Source organism: Columba livia, chromosome Z, assembly GCF_036013475.1.
Source record: "Columba livia isolate bColLiv1 breed racing homer chromosome Z, bColLiv1.pat.W.v2, whole genome shotgun sequence".
Classification (NCBI taxonomy): domain Eukaryota; kingdom Metazoa; phylum Chordata; class Aves; order Columbiformes; family Columbidae; genus Columba; species Columba livia.
In genome coordinates, this window is record NC_088642.1 from 40,841,430 (window position 1) to 40,860,582 (window position 19,153).

The following is a 19,153-nucleotide window of genomic DNA, read 5'->3' on the forward strand; positions in this document are numbered from 1 at the left end:
TAAGTGCTGTTAATACACATTAAAGAAAGGTAATTAAATGAATTGGTGATGTGTATGTTTAAATTGTGTATACAGTAAACTCATTTTGTGTTACAACAAAATTTGTCATTGCAAGTGAAATGTACCACCTGGCTCAATTACGTTATATATATGCTATATACCTATATACCTATATACTATATGCATCTGCCCTGTTACTTGAGTACATCAGAAAGCTAGAGAATAACAGTATGGATTAGGAGAGAATCCTGATCAAAACAGGTATGAGAGTAGCCTTCTGCACTGTAGTCACAGCTGTAAGACTATTTCTGAAATAGAGATCAGGACTGATTTGGGAGAGCACTGAATTTGTTGAGAAGTTGCCCTGGGTCAACTTTGAAGTGGCACTGGGACCCTCCTATACAGATAACGTCAGAGCTTAGAACAGCACACACAGAAGCTGGATATGGTGAATCACTGCAGGATCAGATCAATGGAGACAATAGGTGGCTGAGTTGCAAACAGCATCAGTCTTCAAGAGCAAGTTAGTCTATATGAGTCAGGTACATGAGCGATATCATAAATCCTGTCTTGTGGCGGGGTATGCACTGGGTTGTCTCTCAAGATCCCATAGTTCTCTTCTGACCCAGTAGTGTGTTCTCATGGTAGTAGAATGACAGGCATGAGAACAGCCTGAATTTTCAGGATCATAGCCACAGATTATCAATGTGTGCTTCTGGATAAGTGGTTTTTTTTCATATTTTACTCAAGTGTAAATTGACAGTTTTACGTTTTAACAACTGAATAACAGTTTGGGAGTTTTGATGGTTTAGAGCTTGTAGCTAAAATACTAGATAGGTTCCCCAAGGGTGCTGGGACCATCATGGAGAATGCACTAGTACTGCTCATGGTATTTAAAAACACACAGACATTAAAAAAAAAAAAACCAAACAAAAACACAAACTGCAGAAGTGTCCACCTGCCTGGATAAGGCTGCTGCGGCTACTGGTACATAGAATCAGTTTGGTGTCAACTTTTTAGGCCTCTTGAAGTGGTGGAGTTCAGTTTCAGTCAGACTGGTTGCAAGCAGACAGAGCACAGATACAAAAGTGTACTGTGATGGGCAAGGTACTTCATGATGCCCGTCGCCATCAGTCCTCAAGTCTCCTGGGTGCAAGCAAGGATTCCTTGTGTGAGGTGACAATTAGTCCACATGAAGCAGCAGGGGAGACGGATTTTAATCTTTGGGTGGAAGGAAGCCTAGCAGAAGCTGGAGAAGATGAAAACATACTACTTTCTGAATGTTCACATAGCCTGGTACAAAACCAAAAGCTGCTGTCGCTGATAGTGTAAGCTGCCATTGGTAGCTGTGACTGGAACCAAGTAAAACCACCACCAAAGGTGGGTGAATTTGGGACCCTCTGTATATGTTTTCAGTATCTGTTGCTGATAAGCCCATCTAACTATAAAAATAATCTCATATACAAAAAAAATGTAAGCATGTAAAAAAGAGTATTTGCAGATGTTCTACAGGACTGACAACTAATCGAATCCTAACTATTCAGCTGAAGAAGTGATGCAATTTTTACAATGGTATTAAATAGGATTTTGCATTTGAATTCACTTTTCGTCTAGAAGAGACTGTCTGACATGAATTATACCAAGTGAAATTTGAAGCTCATGCTCACAAGTAGGAATGGGTTTTACTCCTTTTGCTGCTGATGCTATTTAGAGGTCAGTTTCCAAGACTAGGTTACCAGAGCCTCAGCAGAGAAGGGCACAGAAAACACAGTTTGATGTGGCTTGTGTGAAAGGAAGTTGCAAAGTATCCATTCTATTCCACTGAGGCTGAATTAAATATTTGCTTTTAAAGAAAAATGATTTTTAGAACATAACTACTAGCAGCCCTGACATTCTTGAGGATTTCTCCAACCCTTCTTCACTTTTAATGCCTGTGAGGCATTCTCTCAGGAAAGAAAAATCCATGCTTATCTCTACATTTGCTTGCATCTTGCTATGAAATGTCTGTGACCAAATAGTTCTGAATACAGCATATCAGATCAAATGGACCCAGGGAAAGTTCTGTCACACCGTGAGCTCCCGCCCTTAACCTGAGAGGAATCACATCAGATTTGTCACAAACCCTTCCTGGATCCCCATGGGAGAAGAGTGGTGTTGGTGTTGAAGCCTGTTCCATAAATGTAAGCCTAAGGGCTGTGTGCAGATGGCTGTCACACAGAATAATCCAAGGCAGCCCCGTCACTTTGAAGAGGACAAAATAATACTGAGAAAAGTGGATGCTCATTATTTATTTTTCATGTTGCATTATGCATTTTAAAGGGATTTTTTAATTTTCTTTTGAGATTTGGAGTTATTTTGTACATTTCAGAGAAATCATCCTAGCATAAGTATAAAAATAACGGCCATGTTGAGTCCGCATAGATGAAACAGGGCACAAAAGAGCGGTACTTGGGCGGTGGATTTGGCCACACTCCGGGGTTAACCTCCGGAGGCGGGTGTGCAGAGACCCTAGTACTTCCCTGCCCCTCCCTCCCCTTGCATTCTCCCGCTGGTGTCGGGGCCGGAGGAGCTGCCCAGGGCGTAGCCCGAAGCTGGGATAAACCTCCAATGCCCTTTTCACACTCCAAGCGTCCGTCAAGCGAGAGAAGAAAACAAAACAAAACAACATAAAAAACCAAAACAGAAACAAAAACCACCCTTATCCTTCTCAAAAAAATGAAGCGTGACTTTTTAGTGGCACTGAGCTGGCGGTGTTTTACTCAAACTTTCTGACACCCAACAGGCGACAGGGCACTACGTGCTTCAGGGGAAAAAGGCAAGCCCTCCACAAACACACCGGGACTACAGAGCGGGAGGACCTCCAGCCTCTACCCAGCGGGTGCCGCCTCTGCCCTCCCGCACCGCGGTCCGCACCGCGGTCCGCAACCCCGCACAGCCCGGACCCGCCTTTCCCGCCACTCGCTGCCGCTACCTGCGGCGCGACGCCGGGTGCCCGCCCCCCCGCGGCGCCCATTTGCAGCGCTCCGCCCGCCACCGCCCCGCCGCGGGGAGGGAGGTGCCAGCGGCGCCCCGGGGCCGTGGCCGGCGCGGTCTAAGAGGGCTGCAGCGGAGCCGGGGCCCGAGGCGCAGCGGAGCAGCGGCGGGAGGAGCTCGGCGCGGCGCGGCGCGGCGGCGCCACGGACTTATCTCCTTGGCCGAGGAGAGCGAGCCGCCGCCTGCGAGCCCTGGTCCTTGGCTATTGGGGACAGGGTGAAAGACAAACTAAACGCCAAACGTCCCCCAGCGTCTGCGCCTTCCTGGTTTTGTGTTTTTTTTTTCTTCAACTATTTCGAAAAAAGATCTACTGTGTTTTTGGCAATTTGTGCCGCGTGTGGAGTTCTTTTCCGCACACCCCTGACAAACAAAGGAAAAGGGGGAGGGGGACTGCGTTTCGCAGAAGACATGCGTTCAGTCAGGAAGAGGTGGACTGCGTGCACGATAAGTCTCCTCCTCATCTTCTATAAAACGAAAGAAATAGCGCGGACTGAGGAGCGCCAGGAGGCACCGCTCGTCGGGTAATTGCGGGGCGCCACGCCGGGAAGGCTCCTCGAGGGGACGTCCTGGCGATGTGGCTGTCTGAGGTCTTCTCCAGGGCCCCACCCGGGTCTTCAGGTCCCCTGGCACACCCTGGGCCGTGACCCGCTCCCCTGCGTTGCCACCGCAACTTGGCACCCTTCCTGGTCTGAGCAGGGAATTGGGGCGTGGGGCTGGGGGGCGTGGGGGGGGGCGTGTGTGGAGTAGGGGTACTGCTGCGGGACAGGCTACGATCGGGTTTGGCTGGCGGAGCTCAGCGCCGGCGGACTGGGGGCCTGGGCGGGAGGTTGGCTGGTGTCAGTTGCAGCTGATGCTGCTACCCCCCAGCCGCAGTAATAGGGGGCGCCGGGTGCTCCCCGACGGCCGGCGTAGCTGGAGGTGGTAGTGGCGGCCGCCGGAGTGCGTTGTGCCTCGTTTGCTGCTTTGGGAGCCCTTCAGAGGTGACCGTACCGGGCTGGGCGGCCGCTGGCAGCTACTGCTGGCTCCTATCTCCGTCCTTCAAGTTTGCCTGTGAGCTGTGCTCCCGGGCTTGCTCTGAGAGTGTGCGAGACATACCCCTAAGGTTCGTGAGGCTCCTCCAGTGGAAACTCTGGTCCCTCGCAGAGACACTCTTACATATTTTCGCTCTTCTGCCAGTCTGAGCTTGAAAATTAAAGGAGAAATTCCCTTGCCATTTTTCTGTGAGCACAGCTTTCTCATTCTCTCACATTGGGTTTGTGTACGTGGATGCCTGTATTCCTCATTTTTCTCGCAGCTTGCAGCTATCCTGTGAAGATGTGGTTTCAGCCAAGCTTATTTATCTGTTGAGATGTATAAATTTTTGTTTTCAGAGGGAGGAATTCCATGGTGGCTCTGTGAAATCAGCAAAGGCAGGGAAGGGGCTCACACTTTCCTGTGCAAATCGACTAGGGGGCAGAGAGATGCATTCACGGCAGATTTTCTTCCTTTGGCTTTTGCCTTAATTTGAGGAGGAGGCATAAGGAGGTTTAAAGTTCCTGTGTTGGCCTGTGGGAAGCTGGGACAATTGCAGCCGCCTTAGTTCCCATTTCGCCCCCGCAGTCCCCAGAGTCTAAACCAGAAAGTGCATCCCTCTTAGCTGACCCATGCCCAGGCAGGCCAGTGTGGGAACTGGGTGCATGCACTGGGCATAGCTGGGTCACTGTGGCCCTGGCATCTCCCAGGAGCACGGGGTTGGCCTCACCTGTGTGTATGCCTGATTAATGATGCCATGTTTGCTTCCCTTTGTATGAAAGTCTTTCATAACTTGCTGGTATCTTTCCCTCTTGTTCAGCGTGAATGTAAGCCCTGTTTCTGCTGTGATTCTGTGGTATCGGAATACTTAGGGGATGCACAAAAGTTTAAAATTTTAGGGTTGTATGTATGCAAAAATTCACGTGAAAATGAATGTGTAAGGGAGCAGCAGCATTAAAGATACCATGTTTCTTAATATTAGGTTGGTGCAAAAGTAGTTGTGGTTTTGGACCGTGAATTTTAAATCGTTATAAATAGGCTCAAACACATCTTTATTAATCAAAACAAGAACCATCACAATAAACACATTTTGTCAATGAGAAATAAGTTTGTTTATTCCTGTAGCCTAAAAATCTCTGCTTTGGGATTCAACGAAATCTTGGAAAGTGTTTTCTGCATCCTGCTGGTTGTGGAAGCGTTTTCCCTGCAAAAAGTCATCGAGATGCCTGAAAAAGCGGTGGTTGGTTGGTGAGAGGTCAGGTGATATGGCAGATGAGGCAAAACTTTGTAGCCCAATTCGTTCAACTTTTGAAGTTGGTTGTGTGACATGCAGTCGGGCATTGTTGTGGAGAAGAACTGGGTCATTTCTGTTGACCAATGCCGGCTGCAGGCGTTGCAGTTTTCAGCACATCTCATCAATTTGCTGAGCATCCTTCTCAGATAGAATTCAAGATTCAGAAAGCTGTAGTGAATCAGACCAGCAGCAGACCACCAAACAGTGACCGTGGCCTGATTTTAGTTCAAGTTTGGCTTTGGGAGGTGCTTTGGAGGTTCTTCTTGGCCCAACCACTGAGCTGGTCATCGCCGGTTGTTGTATAAAATCCACTTCTCATCACACGTCACAATTGATCGAAGAATGGTTCATTGTTGTTGCATAGAAGAAGAGGACATGACACTTCAAAACAACGATTTTTTTTTTTTTAATTTTTGGTCAGCTTATGAGGCACCTGCTTATCGAGCTTTTTCAACTTTCCAATTTGCTTCAAATTCCGAATGACCATAGAATGGTCAACGTTGAGTTCTTTGGCAACTTCGCATGTAGTTGTAAGAGGATCAGCTTCTATGATTGCTCTCAAATGGTCATTGTCAACTTCGGATGGCCAGATACTACACTCCTCATCCTCAAGGCTCTTGTCTGCTTTGTGGAACTTCTTGAACCACCACTGCACTCTACATTCGTTTGCAGTTCCCGGGCCAAATGTGTAGTTGATGTTGTGAGTTGTCTCTCCACGGCTTCACGATTCATTTTGAACTTGAATAAGAAAACTGCTCAAATTTGCTTTTTGTCTAACATAATTTCCATAGTCTAAACCAAATTTAAAATAAACAGCAAGTAATAAATCAATAGAAAAAAACAATGAAGAAAAGCACATGTGTTTAAGAATGTATTCCAATATCAAACAGCAAATTTCAACAATGCAAAAACCACAATTCCTTTTGCACCAATCTAATATGTACTCCTTCCTGTCAGACTAGAGGTAGCTGCTAAAATGATTCAAAAATTAGTCATTAGGTAGTATTCATATATATTTGCAAAAATAGCCCCCTCCAGCTTATAATACATTGACATGATTTAAAAGCTACTAAAATAAACTGATGATTTAATATGAAATGTCACTCCAGTCTTCAAAAAGGGCAAGAAGGAGGACCCAGGTAATTATAGACCAGTCAGCCTCACCTCCATCCCTGGGAAACTGATGGAACGACTTATCCTTAGTGCCATCTCAAGGCATATCAGGAATAATTGGGTCATTAGGGGTAGTCAACATGGCTTCACCAAAGGGAAGTCATGCTTGACCAACCTCATTGACTTTTATGAGGACAGAACAAGATGGATGGATGATGGCAGAGTGGTGGATGTGGTCTACCTTGACTTGAGTAGGGCGTTTGACACAGTCTCTCGCAGCATCCTCACAGCTAAATTGAGGGAATGTGGTCTGGATGATTGGGTGGTGAGGTGGACTGCGAACTGGCTGAAGGGAAGAAGACAGAGAGTCGTGGTCAATGGGACAGAGTCTAGTTGGAGGCCTGTATCTAGTGGAGTGCCTCAAGAGTCAGTACTGGGGCCTATATTATTCAATATATTCATCAATGACTTGGATGAGGGAGTAGAGTGTACTATCAGCAAGTTTGCTGATGACACGAAGCTGGGAGAAGCAGCTGATATGCCAGAAGGCTGTGCCGCCATCCAGAGAGACCTGGACAGGCTGGAGAGTTGGGTAGGGAAAAATTTAATGAAATATAACAAGGGAAGGTGTAGAGTCTTACATCTGCTAGGAACAATCCCAGGTTCCAGTATAAGTTGGGGAATGACCTATTAGAGGGCAGTGTAGGGGAAAGGGACCTGGGGGTCATGGTGGACAGCAGGATGACCATGAGCCAGCACTATGCCCCTTTGGCCAGGAAGGCCAGTGGCATCCTGGGGTGTATTAGAAGGGGGGTGGTTAGTAGGTCGAGAGAGGTTTACCTTCCTCTCTACTCTGCCCTGGTGAGATCACATCTGGAGTATTGTGTCCAGTTCTGGGCCCCTCAGTTCAAGAATGGCAGGGAACTGCTGGAGAGAGTCCAGCGTAGGGCAACAAAGATGATTAAGGGAGTCGAGCATCTCCCTTATGAGGAAAGACTGAGGGAGCTGCGTCTCTTTAGCTTGGAGAAGAGGAGACTGGGGGGTGACCTCATTAATGTTTACAGATATATAAAGGGTGAGCGTCACCAGGATGAAGCCAGCCTCTTCTCGGTGACAACCAATGATAGGACAAGGGGCAATGGGTACAAACTGGAACACAAAAGGTTCCACTTAAATTTGAGAAGAAACTTCTTTTCAGTGGGGGTGACAGAACACTGGAACAGGCTGCCCAGGGAGGTTGTGGAGTCTCCTACTCTGGAAGCATTCAAGATCTCCTTGGATGCCTTCCTGTGTAACCTCATCTAGGTGTTCCTGCTCCGGCAGAGGGATTGGAATAGATGATCTTTCGAGGTTGCTTCCAATCCCTAACATTCTGTGACTCTGTTATTCTGTGAAAGAAAATGTGTATTTAGTCCTAAGTATGTATGTCCTTAACACTTTAAAATATAGGTGTAAGGTACTTCTGTCAGGTCTTTAAGTGATATCTCTATTTCCTTCCTATCAGTGAAAATTATTGTGCAATGTGGTGCTACTCACTTTGGTTAAGGGTATTGGAATACAGTTTCTTTTCTCAGCCTGTCATCCCATCCATTCTTGTATGAAGCAGGAAAGAAAATCCTGAGTGTACTACTAGTGTCTGATGCCACCATTGATGTTACACTTGCCTCTCTCCTAAAGGAAGGGCTCCTGCCATTTGTTTGTTTTGGCTGGCCACATGGGAAGGCAGAATCACTTTTCCATGCGATGTTTTACTTCCCAGAAGTACCAGTAATGTAGAACTGTTAATGCACAAGGTGGCCTATTTTATGTTTATAAGTGGCACTGCAGGTTAAGTCCCAGATGTTCCAAAATGTGTATGTGCAATTCCAAAGTGTGTGATAAACCTAAAGTCAGCTGTGTTCTCATAGTGAATTTTGCTAGGAAAATAGTTGTGAAAGCACTCCCTTCTTTAATGGATAGTAATGACCCTTTACAGATCAAGTAATGAAACATGAGTACTACATGGAATGCAGTGTTTCTTAAACAGTTTTATCTTCTGTTATATTATATGCTTGAATATATTTTTTTATATTTAATTAAGTGTCTTCAGGAGAAGAGATCTTATTATTGGTCTGATGGGTCACCAAGGCAAGGTAATTCAGAGTGAAGGTTGACACTGTCACCCACAAATTGCTGTGGCAGCTGTTTCATTTACCTCAGAGGGGATTTGCAGTGATTGTAGAAGATATAAAGTAGCACAAATTTATTTCACAGTTCTTTACACAATTAAGAAATTTCTGGAGTAAATTTAGCATCATAGGTGCTAGTTTATGTAATATTACTTTAAGTGAAAATAAAGTAAAGCAATTCAAAGAAAAAAGAGGTGAGCATGTAAGTGAACACACTTGTTTTAACAGTAGAACAAAGTGCCTATTTTAAAATAGGGAGAAGTATTATTTACATTCTTGTTATTGAATGTAGGAACTTCTGCAGCATCATATGCCCTGAAGTTAGCATGATTTTGTTAATTCGCATACAGGTCTTGTGCCTACATGATGCCTTAAAGTTGTAGGTTTTTTGATAGGTGTTGGTCTTACCTATGACTGTGCAATGTCAGTGCTGCAGTATGTTGGCACAGAGGGGATGAGGGAGAGAGAGCATTGCTACTAATGCTGTGTTGTTTTTGATGAAGTGTACAATACTAGTTTATTAGTTACAGGGTTTTTTGCAATCGTAGCACTTTTTCCACATTACTAGATGTTACCTGTTTCATTTATTTGGCTTATTTAATGTCCCATTGCAGGTTAGTTTGAGTTTAGTCTGCTATATAATTTACCAAATACCGATACCACATATATATATGTATATATATATACAGCAGTGATGTTGCTGTAACTCTTACTAAGGGCCAGGATAAGACAATTGAGGTTGTTTGGATGTACACATACAAAGGTTTCAGGAAGTCTCAAGGAAATTTTGTGTTTTGTATGCTGTTAAACTCCAAAATGCCATGCATTAAAATCTTTTAGTATCAATAGGAGCCAAAGGGAATCTATTAGGCCGTTACTGTAGAATATGAGCAATTGCTAGAGGAAGGATTGAAAGTTAACACTTAATTCTTAGTCTAGTATTGGAAATTTGGAACACAGAAATGCAGAATCTGCCTCACAAACACTGAAGTTTGATCCAAGTTCACAATTTGGAGTTCATTATAATTTTTGTTATGTCCATTTCATTACAGATATAATCATATTTATGATCTTAAATGGCATATTCAAGCATTAGATGTAGGTGGCCCGTAGATTTCTCACAGGTACAGTTTATTTGATTTGGCAAACAGATAATTGCTTTTTTTTTTGTTGTGAAAAAAAGGAAATATCACCAGTGCGTGTGACACAAATTACTTAAAAGTAGAGTTAGCTTTGATGTAATCATGTATTTTCTGTGTTGCATTGCAGAGATGGTGAACTGAGTTTGAGCAGATCAATGATCAATAGCTCTGATAAGATAATTCGAAAGGGTGACTCCTCAATCTTCCAGCATGCTGTACGAGGTTGGAAAATCAATTCTTCTTTGGTACTGGAAATAAGGTGAGTGTCTTAAATAAAAAACAATCAATTTTGTATTACCTATAATTCTTTTCATATTGTCTGTAATTTTTCTGGTCTGGAAGACAATAATTTGATATATGGTTGTAGGTGGATGTTTTATAACTGTACATATTTAGAGTTCAGTGTTAAATGCAACTAATTTACATCAGACTCCAATGTCAAGTCATCTTTCATAAGAATAAATAAAATGTTTTCATCTGGTCAATCACACCCATGCAGTCAGTATCTACATAATGCATGTCCACAAATGAGTTGGTTGTCTAGAACTCTCTTGCAGTTGGTGGTGAGAAATGGGCACTTTTCGGACCTTATTTCCTCTCATCCGAAAGGTCTGAAATAGAACACATGGAAATATGCTGAACAGTTTTTCTCTCTTAACTACAAATGAAGCTTAGACAGACAAATATAGGAATCAAGAGCTAGGATGTCAGGTGCTGTGAATCCAGCTAGTCCATGTGCACAAGGCCAGATGTTGAAAACAGCCATATCTTATGCAGTTTTCTTTCCTGAACTTAGAGAGACCAAAAGAGCCTTAGGCTGTTGCTGAGGGGCAAAATACACTAGCAGAGTTAAAGTGAGTGATAGTTCTGATGCCTATTAGTAGTACAGTGGGTCTACTCACCTTGGGGTCTAAGAGAAAGCAGAAACCTGATAGTGTGTTGTATTGTCATCGTATCTTCCCTGTCTTTATCAAGAAGGTGGCCAGTGAGAGAAGTATATGGAGCATGGGTTGAGAGTGTGGAGGGCTAGAAATGTTGCATTCTGTGAATAATGATAGAAAATAACTATATTTAGCAGCAATCACATAGCGAGGTAGACTTGATTTTCTGAATATAAAGTTGTTGAATAGGAATTTGATCTGTTTATAATGTGGTTTCTATGTTGTTTCCCTTTCTACCTTTTTTTTTTCTTAATTAAAGGACAGCTTACGAAATTTTAAGCAGGCAATGTATGAAAGCATGGCTTCTCTGAATGAGGAACTTAGGGCATTTTTTTAATGACTGCTATTTTATGTTCTGAATTCTAAAACATGCAGAAGATATGAGTAGCTCAGAAATATATGAAGTTGTAGTAAAGGACTGATGTTCTGGAAGTGTTGAGCTGTGGTGGACATAGTGCATCCCTACTGTGAAGGCCAAGGAACAGCGTCAGGGTTGGAAAGACTAGCAGGATTTGGGTAGGCAGCAAATTAATACTCTGGAGCCTGCAGCTGCTCCTCAGCTGCCTGGCAACTGCTCTGTGGAGTCCCCACAACCTGACTGCCTAGACCAAGGGACCCTCAGTCACTCAGCTGCTCCCCAGGCACCTGAGTTTCCTACAGGTAAAGACCTGGTGGTCATCCTAAAATGCAGCTGAGGTGCATCTTAGGAATGGAGTTTCTTCCAGGACCATGTGTTCACATGTAGCCTGTTTGACTAGTTGTTCCGTAAAGGCTAAGTTCTGTTCCAGTGTAGTCTGCCAAACATAAGGAGATTTTTTTATATCAGTAACAGTATTAATAATTTGTATGCATGTAACTGACAATTTGATTTGGAGAAATATTGAGTGATTTCAGAAGAATACTGCTGAAATTTCAAATCATAGGCTATGGTTCTAACAATTAGGAGGAAGTAGTACACTGTTTTACCTGTAAAGTAAACTGATTTGGAAGTCATTGAGTGACTATAAGTAGAGATAGATGATAGCTCTTTTGAGTAATTTTTTTTGAAAACTTAGGTGTTATATTTCAGAAACATTTTAAACCAATACCCCTTGTTGCTCAAGCCAAACAACAAACAAGTAAAAAATATTACAATAAGTTTTTGATTAATATTAAGAGAGAAAATGAAGCTTGGCTTATGCTCATTTTTGACCTGTTTCAAAAGCAAAATGCATCGTCCAGACGAAGAGGTAAAACAGTAGAGAATGCTTTAGGGTTTTTTTAAGCCTGTTACTACATGTGTATCATCTCAGTCTAGTAAAATAATGAGTTTCAAAATAAGATTTTTCCTTACTCTTGGCTGGTGGGGGGAAAGTTCTCTCATTTTAGAAATTACTAATGTGCTCTTAAGAAGAATCATGATGTGATTATGTGGTAGTTTTTAAAAATTGTGCAGTGAAGGATGTTTTTTGTCTCAGTAGTACAGTGAAGAAAAACACATATCTTGTGCACTGGTTTAAGCAGTAAAGATTCCACTTCATCAGCATAAAGATTTTCTGTACAGTGGACAGCAAAGAGCTGACATTATTTAGATGTCCGCATTGCTAGTCTTGTTTTGAGATTAAATATAATAGCTACCATCATCATGAACACCATCACAGTAAGCAGGTGTTTTCACTGAACCAGTAAAAGGTTTTAGATTAATGTGACTTAGGGCTAAAATTTGATATAAACTATATGAAAGGAATCAGTGCTAACAGCCAGTCATATTCTTTTAAGAAATCTTCTGCTAACCTGCATATTGTATTCAATTACGGTGAGGGAGGGAAGTTTGACATGCTTTTCCCTGATGAAGCCACATGTAGCCACTTGTGATATGAGTTCTATTCCAATGCTGACTAAACAGTGTGCATTCTTCTTTCACTTTTACAGGCAGGTTGCTGTACATCTTTGTTTCCTGTCACAGCAGTAAGAAACATCTTAGCCGTAAATGTTTTTACACTTAAAGACCTATCAGGACTAGATTAAAATGTGTCTAGCAATCTTACAGGGTGTTCTCATGGCTAAACTAACTGTTCAGCCCTCCAAAGTACATTACATGTGTCGTGTAGACCATAAAGATGATTCATACTCTAATATTGCAACTATTAATATGAACAGTGGTGGTCTCATGTGAGGTTGACCATAGCAGTAATGGTAAGAGAGAAATAACAAAAAAGCTAGCGCCTGTTGAATAATATATAAACAGTTAGCAGTTCTTAGCAGTGGAGAAATCATTTGTGAAACCATTAGTGTACAGCCTAAAGACATTTCCTAATACATTAAACATCCATGAACGGCAGCTACTTTTGTGTCTTATGTCAGCTTAACACCCACATTAGTAGTTTTAAAACCTAGAAAATATTTGATAGTGAGTTTTAGTTTGTGTGGGGGCTGTTGATCAATATTATGTCTGGACCTAGGTGGCTGACAGCTGGAATATTATTTGTTATTTATGTTGTTGACCATGGACATCAATCATCTCTGGCTCAGGTTAGTGACAGGTCTATCAGCCTCAAAGGTCCTATGAATTCTTGGTAAGGCCAGGCTCAGATAGGAGTCAATGAGTGAAAAAGCTCCTTTATCAAGACCCCAAGGGAGGATGAAAAGCTTCCACTAGCTTTCTGGTGTCACAAGGTGCTCTTTGGGACTTTGCAGCCAGAAGAAGCAGTCGGGGGAGTGTAGCAGCTCTCTTGGGAGAACAGCAGCCCCTTGGAGATGTTAAGTAGGCATCAGAAGAAAGACCTAGACTAGGTGGAAATTATGCATATTTGTAATTACTTGAAACTGTAGCAAATATAGTGCCTTGCCAATCACATTTGGTCTGGTGGGAGAATAATTTTTCCAACTTGATATTACCTTCTGATTGCTGACGATATCTTTGAAGAATAATTGGTAATTCGTGTGCCTAATGGAAGAAGACTTCTTGCTTGGTTCCCCTTCTGTCTGAATTATTTCAGTCATGAAGAAGAGAGAGAATCTACCATCTGCAAGCTTTTGTGTCAGAAGTTCTTTCTACTCTCTGTAGCAATGTAAAGGTTTTCCAGTTATGGAAACTACAAAATTTCAGTTTTATTGAAGGCCATACTTGCAGGAAGGAGCGATATGACTGAGATGGTACAAACGTATCTGGGAAAACCTTCTACACAGGATTGATGCCAGCACATCTGTGACCCATGTGAAATGAACTAAAGTCTGGTGTCTCTTTTGCTTGTTTTTGATTAAACAGGACATTTGTGTTGTAAGGAGCAGATGAAGGTTTTGAATTGCAGGAAGACAAGATGAAAACAAACAAATAAAAAAGTAAAGAATGTAAATATCTCTGCAATGTAACAGAGAACTCGATGAGTGGAAATTTCCTGTCAGAATAGTGTCAGCCTGTAAGATGTTAACAGCATCATGGAAAAAAAAAAAAAAAAGTGCAACTTCCCTCTTAGAAGAGTTCAGATTATTATCGTTGTTTATCTTTCAAGTTGATATGAAACAGCTATGACAAGTCCTTGAAGTGGAAGCAGTAAATACTGAGCTGGCAATGGAGCGGTACAATTGCTCTGAAGCTTTTGGAGCAACATTTAAGGGCCAATTGCACTTTTTATTTCAGATCTTCCATGTCTCTAAGACATATAAACTGGGGCTCTCTAGTCATGATATAATCATAATAAGTAATAATAAACCTTAAGTGTTTCTCGCCTCCTTAGACCCTTGCCTCAACTGAAAGGTCAGTGTTTATTGTTGGCTGGGGTGGTTAGCTCCTTTTTTTGACACTAACTCGCTAAACTTAATGAAAAGCAGACATCTGACTGGCCTTCATATGGCAAGCAGTAGTTGGGTCACACTCTATTAAAGAGCCCCCTTTTCCTTTTGCATGCTCACTGAAGATTTGTGCCCAATTGGTACGTGCTTCAGCTACTGAAGTGACCTTTTCAGTCAAGGGAGAGTAGGGTGCCCTGAAAGGCACAAGGAGGGCTAGAATGGAGGCAGAACCAGACAGCAACTTCCCCTACTACAGTGTTTCTGGTTGTGTGGTCTTGCATGGACTTGGCAATGCCAAGAACCTTTCCATGGTTAGTTGCAGTTAGGCATGTTTTTAACAAATCCAAATTGTGAGTTGGACTAGATAACCTTTAGAATCCCCTTCCAACCCAAACTACTGTGTGAGTCTATGATTTTAAATGCTGCTTTCCTTGAAGATGTTTTCTTAAGACTCCCTTTCATTCAGACTGAAGCCAAACCCAGTATGTGTGTGAACACTCACAGTCTCCACTGCCTTCTCAGGAGGCCAACAGGAGCTGTAGGTGTAGCCATCTAGAAGGGCAGGCTGTGACCTTGTGTTGTCACACAGTTCGTCCTTGTTTTGGTTTTTTGTTTGTTTTGTTTGTTTGTTTAATTAAACTAGTTCAACTGGCAAAACATATGCTTTACTTAGGTTGTAGTCCTTGGTGGTTTCAAAAGCTGAGACCACCTTCTGCCTTCCAGCTGGGGAGTGGGAAGCAGCATCAGGACTTGCTAGGGTTAGAAAATCAAGTTGTTTGAAGACCTGTGTGAATCAATCAGAGAAAGCCTGCAGGAAAGCAACAAGAGGGTTCAGAGATACGTAACACATGATCTGTCCAATTCAAAAGTAAAAGTTTTTTTAAAAGTTGGGCAGCTTCTTAGCCTCACGTAAAGGAAGATTATTGCCAAGACTATGGAATAGTCTGTCTTTCACAGGCAAGGTATGAGGAGCAAGAACAGGCTTCAGTTGTTGTGGGAATGATCCGAGCTAGCTCAAGGAATGTTGTGCTGCTGATAAGGCTAGGGAAGCACTGATGTAGACTTTGTGGGGAGTTGGCAGAGTCCTAAGCATGAGAGGTTGTGAGAAGTGTATTAGACAAACATGGCATGGGATGATGTAGATAAAGGCACATCTTCAGTGAGAGGAGAGCATGGATTAGGTAATCACTTAGTTGATCTCTCTTTCCATAATGTGGTTGCTGATGAGCTTGCCCAGCATCCTGGACACTGACAATGCACTAAAGGGGCTTCTCCTCATGGTTGCGATCCAGACAAGACCAAATGCCCCAGCAGTGAGGATTTCTGCCTTGCTTGAAAGGAATTATTTTCCCAGGAAAAGTGTTGGAGATCATTTCAGTTGTCTAAAAATATAAATTTATTTGTAATCTTTAAAGTCAAAAGTATAAGCGATATATTTTCTTTCCTTAATCCACACAATTCTGAGGGAGGGGAGGGAGAGTTTGCCATTAAATAACAGTTGCGTAGTACTAAGACTACAGTACAAAATAAAGCCAGTAAAGTGTACAGAAATAGAAAAATGTGACCATGTTGCCCCAGAGTAATCTTAGGTTGGTGCAAAAGGAATTGCGGTTTTTGCATTGTTGAAATTTGCGGTTTGATATTGGAATACATTCTTAAATAAATGTGGTTACATTATACATTATTTTAATTCGCTTTTCTTGCTTTATATTTTTTTGCTGCTGGCTTACTACTTACTGTTAATTTTAGATTTGGTTTAGACTATGGAAATTATGTTAGACAAAAAGCAAATTTGAGCAGTTTTCTTATTCAAGTTCAAAATGAGTCGTGAAGCCGTGGAGACAACTCACAACATCAACTACACATTTGGCCCGGGAACTGCAAACGAACGTAGAGTGCAGTGGTGGTTCAAGAAGTTCCACAAAGCAGACAAGAGCCTTGAGGATGAGGAGTGTAGTATCTGGCCATCCGAAGTTGACAATGACCATTTGAGAGCAATCATAGAAGCTGATCCTCTTACAACTACATGCGAAGTTGCTGAAAAACTCAACCAGAATTTGAAGCAAATTGGAAAGTTGAAAAAGCTCGATAAGCAGGTGCCTCATAAGCTGACCAAAAATTAAAAAAAAAAAAAATCGTTGTTTTGAAGTGTCATGTCCTCTTCTTCTATGCAACAACAATGAACCATTCTTCGATCAGATTGTGATGTGTGATGAGGAGTGGATTTTATACAACGACCGGCGATGACCAACTCAGTGGTTGGGCCAAGAAGAACCTCCAAAGCACCTCCCAAAGCCAAACTTGAACTAAAATCAGGCCACGGTCACTGTTTGGTGATCTGCTGCTGGTCTGATTCACTACAGCTTTCTGAATCTTGAATTCTATCTGAGAAGGATGCTCAGCAAATTGATGAGATGTGCTGAAAACTGCAACGCCTGCAGCCGGCATTGGTCAACAGAAATGGCCCAGTTCTTCTCCACGACAATGCCCGACTGCACGTCGCACAACCAACTTCAAAAGTTGAACGAATTGGGCTACAAAGTTTTGCCTCATCCGCCATATCACCTGACCTCTCACCAACCAACCATCGCTTTTTCAGACATCTCGATGACTTTTTGCAGGGAAAACGCTTCCACAACCAGCAGGATGCAGAAAACGCTTTCCAAGAGTTCGCTGAATCCCAAAGCAGAGATTTTTAGGCTACAGGAATAAACAAACTTATTTCTCATTGACCAAATGTGTTTATTGTGATGGTTCTTGTTTTGATTAATAAAGATGTGTTTGAGCCTATTTATAATGATTTAAAATTCACAGTCCAAAACCACAATTACTTTTGCACCAAACAAATATATACTTATAAATTATATTTTTATATTTATACTTATATTCTTTATATATAAATATAATTTTTATGTATTTCTCTGGAAAAGTTATAGTTGGTATTTAAATACTAGGAACATCTGTTTCTGGCTATCAAAAAATGCCCTAGGACAACCACAGATTGTGACATTATGTTTCCTTGAATCATGTGAACATGTTACAAACAGCTGCTTGGCTCCAGATAAGGGTGAGCCATGTCTGCATCATCTGACCGCAAAGGGCTCAGGCCACGCTCCACATACAGTTTTATTCTTCAAAACTTGAAGATCATTTCAAGTAAAACAGTTTCTTTACACTTTTTAGCCTAAGGTTGCAGAACACATTTGCTTCAAGGTTTACTAAAATTTGTGCTGGTTTTTCTTTCATCTAATTGACTTTACTTTTGAATTTTATAAGCAGCTGGATGTGGAGTAGCACGTATTTAAAATTGTTTTTATGTTTGTTTAATCAAAATAACCTTGTGCTATTTTCAGTGCTCTTTGTAGGGCAGAACAGATGTTTAAACAAGTTCTTCTTATCAAGTAGCATCAAAACTGACTTAGACACTCATGTTTGTACTTTCAGTTTTTGTCATACTCCTTAGTATTTTTTTTTCTCTTAGCAGTTACGTGAAAATGGGAAGTAGTACTATCCACATGGTACAGATGAGTCAGTAGCACAGAGGAAGTTAAAAGAGTAGCATGAGCCATATTTCTTTCAGTATTAAAAGATATCTGGGTACAGTGAGATGCATCAATTTAAATATTTAAATGTTAGTATTATTACACACCTCTTATACAAGGTTTCTTATATGTACTGTAATATGTGTGCATATATTTTAATGAATATGCTACTGACAACTTCAGATAAGAAAACGTTTTTAAATGTGTGTGAGAAGACATTAGGATTCAGTGACTTGCCCATCTCAAAATTTTATTGAAAAATAAATTCCATAGACATTTTGAAATTTCATCTCTGTTAAATAAGTGGTTGATTATCTGACTCTAATTCAGGTCCCCTTGAAAACCTTTGGAAGACTTCTGTGAGCAGATAGATAGATAGACAGATAGATAGATAACCTTTGACTGTAAGTAACTGAATTAATAATGGAAATCAATGTGCTTTAGACACTCGGGATTTTTACATTTTCTGTCCTGCTCCATTATGCTGAGTCCCTCATATGCCTCAGCACAAGCTGCCTTTGCTCTGGTATTGTTTCATTCACACATGACAGCTGTAACAAACAGCCCAAGATTTTATTCCCTTTTAGTTTTGTTTTGTTTGCTTTTTTCTTTTTGTCCTAGTTTAAGAGATGAGAGGAAACACTTTTAAGGTCAGTTCCAGGATAAGCATTTTGTGTCACTGGTTCAGACATATTCTTCCCTCTTGAGGCAGTGACACAAGCTGGCTGGTAAGCATGGTGTTCTTGTAGTTCATCCATTTTCACTTGCAAGGGATTATTTCTCCTTTATGCCTCTCAGTGGGTGTTGCAACTACTGGAGTGGCATCTGTAGTTACCTTTTCCTGTTTTGATCTGCTCTAAGGAAGTTCTGCTCTAAAAGCTTACTATGTAAAAATAACATTCCCTTACTCAACGAAATGTCTATTCTTTTTTAAATTGCACCTTACCTGAAGATAGCTGTGGAACATGTAGAGTTACTGGTTTTCTTCTTGTCTTTTTAGAGTTGCAGAGGCAAATGTTTCTGTTTAACACGCAAAAACTCTGTCCAGCTCAGCGCTCCCCGGGTGTTCGTTAAGTGTGTTGTACGTCACGGTGTGCTTAAGTTCAGATGCAGTCTTTATACCTCTTCACAAACATAC

At 41.7% G+C, this 19,153-nt stretch overlaps 1 protein-coding gene across 11 annotated transcripts in view; it reads left to right on the plus strand.

Annotated features, from left to right (window-relative positions):
- Positions 1 to 3,036: 3,036 nt before the first annotated feature.
- The window catches only part of ST8SIA4 (ST8 alpha-N-acetyl-neuraminide alpha-2,8-sialyltransferase 4), a 127,568-nt gene continuing 111,451 nt past the window's right edge, over positions 3,037 to 19,153 (plus strand). For 5 of the 11 annotated variants that reach the window (XM_065045492.1, XM_065045491.1, XM_065045494.1 and 2 more), the window contains exons 1-2: positions 3,039 to 3,554; positions 9,889 to 10,020. In XM_065045492.1, the coding sequence (XP_064901564.1) occupies positions 3,442 to 3,554; positions 9,889 to 10,020 (245 nt within the window). In that variant the 5' untranslated portion in view covers positions 3,039 to 3,441. The other 6 variants (XM_065045486.1, XM_065045485.1, XM_065045487.1 and 3 more) reach the window with 4 other exon arrangements.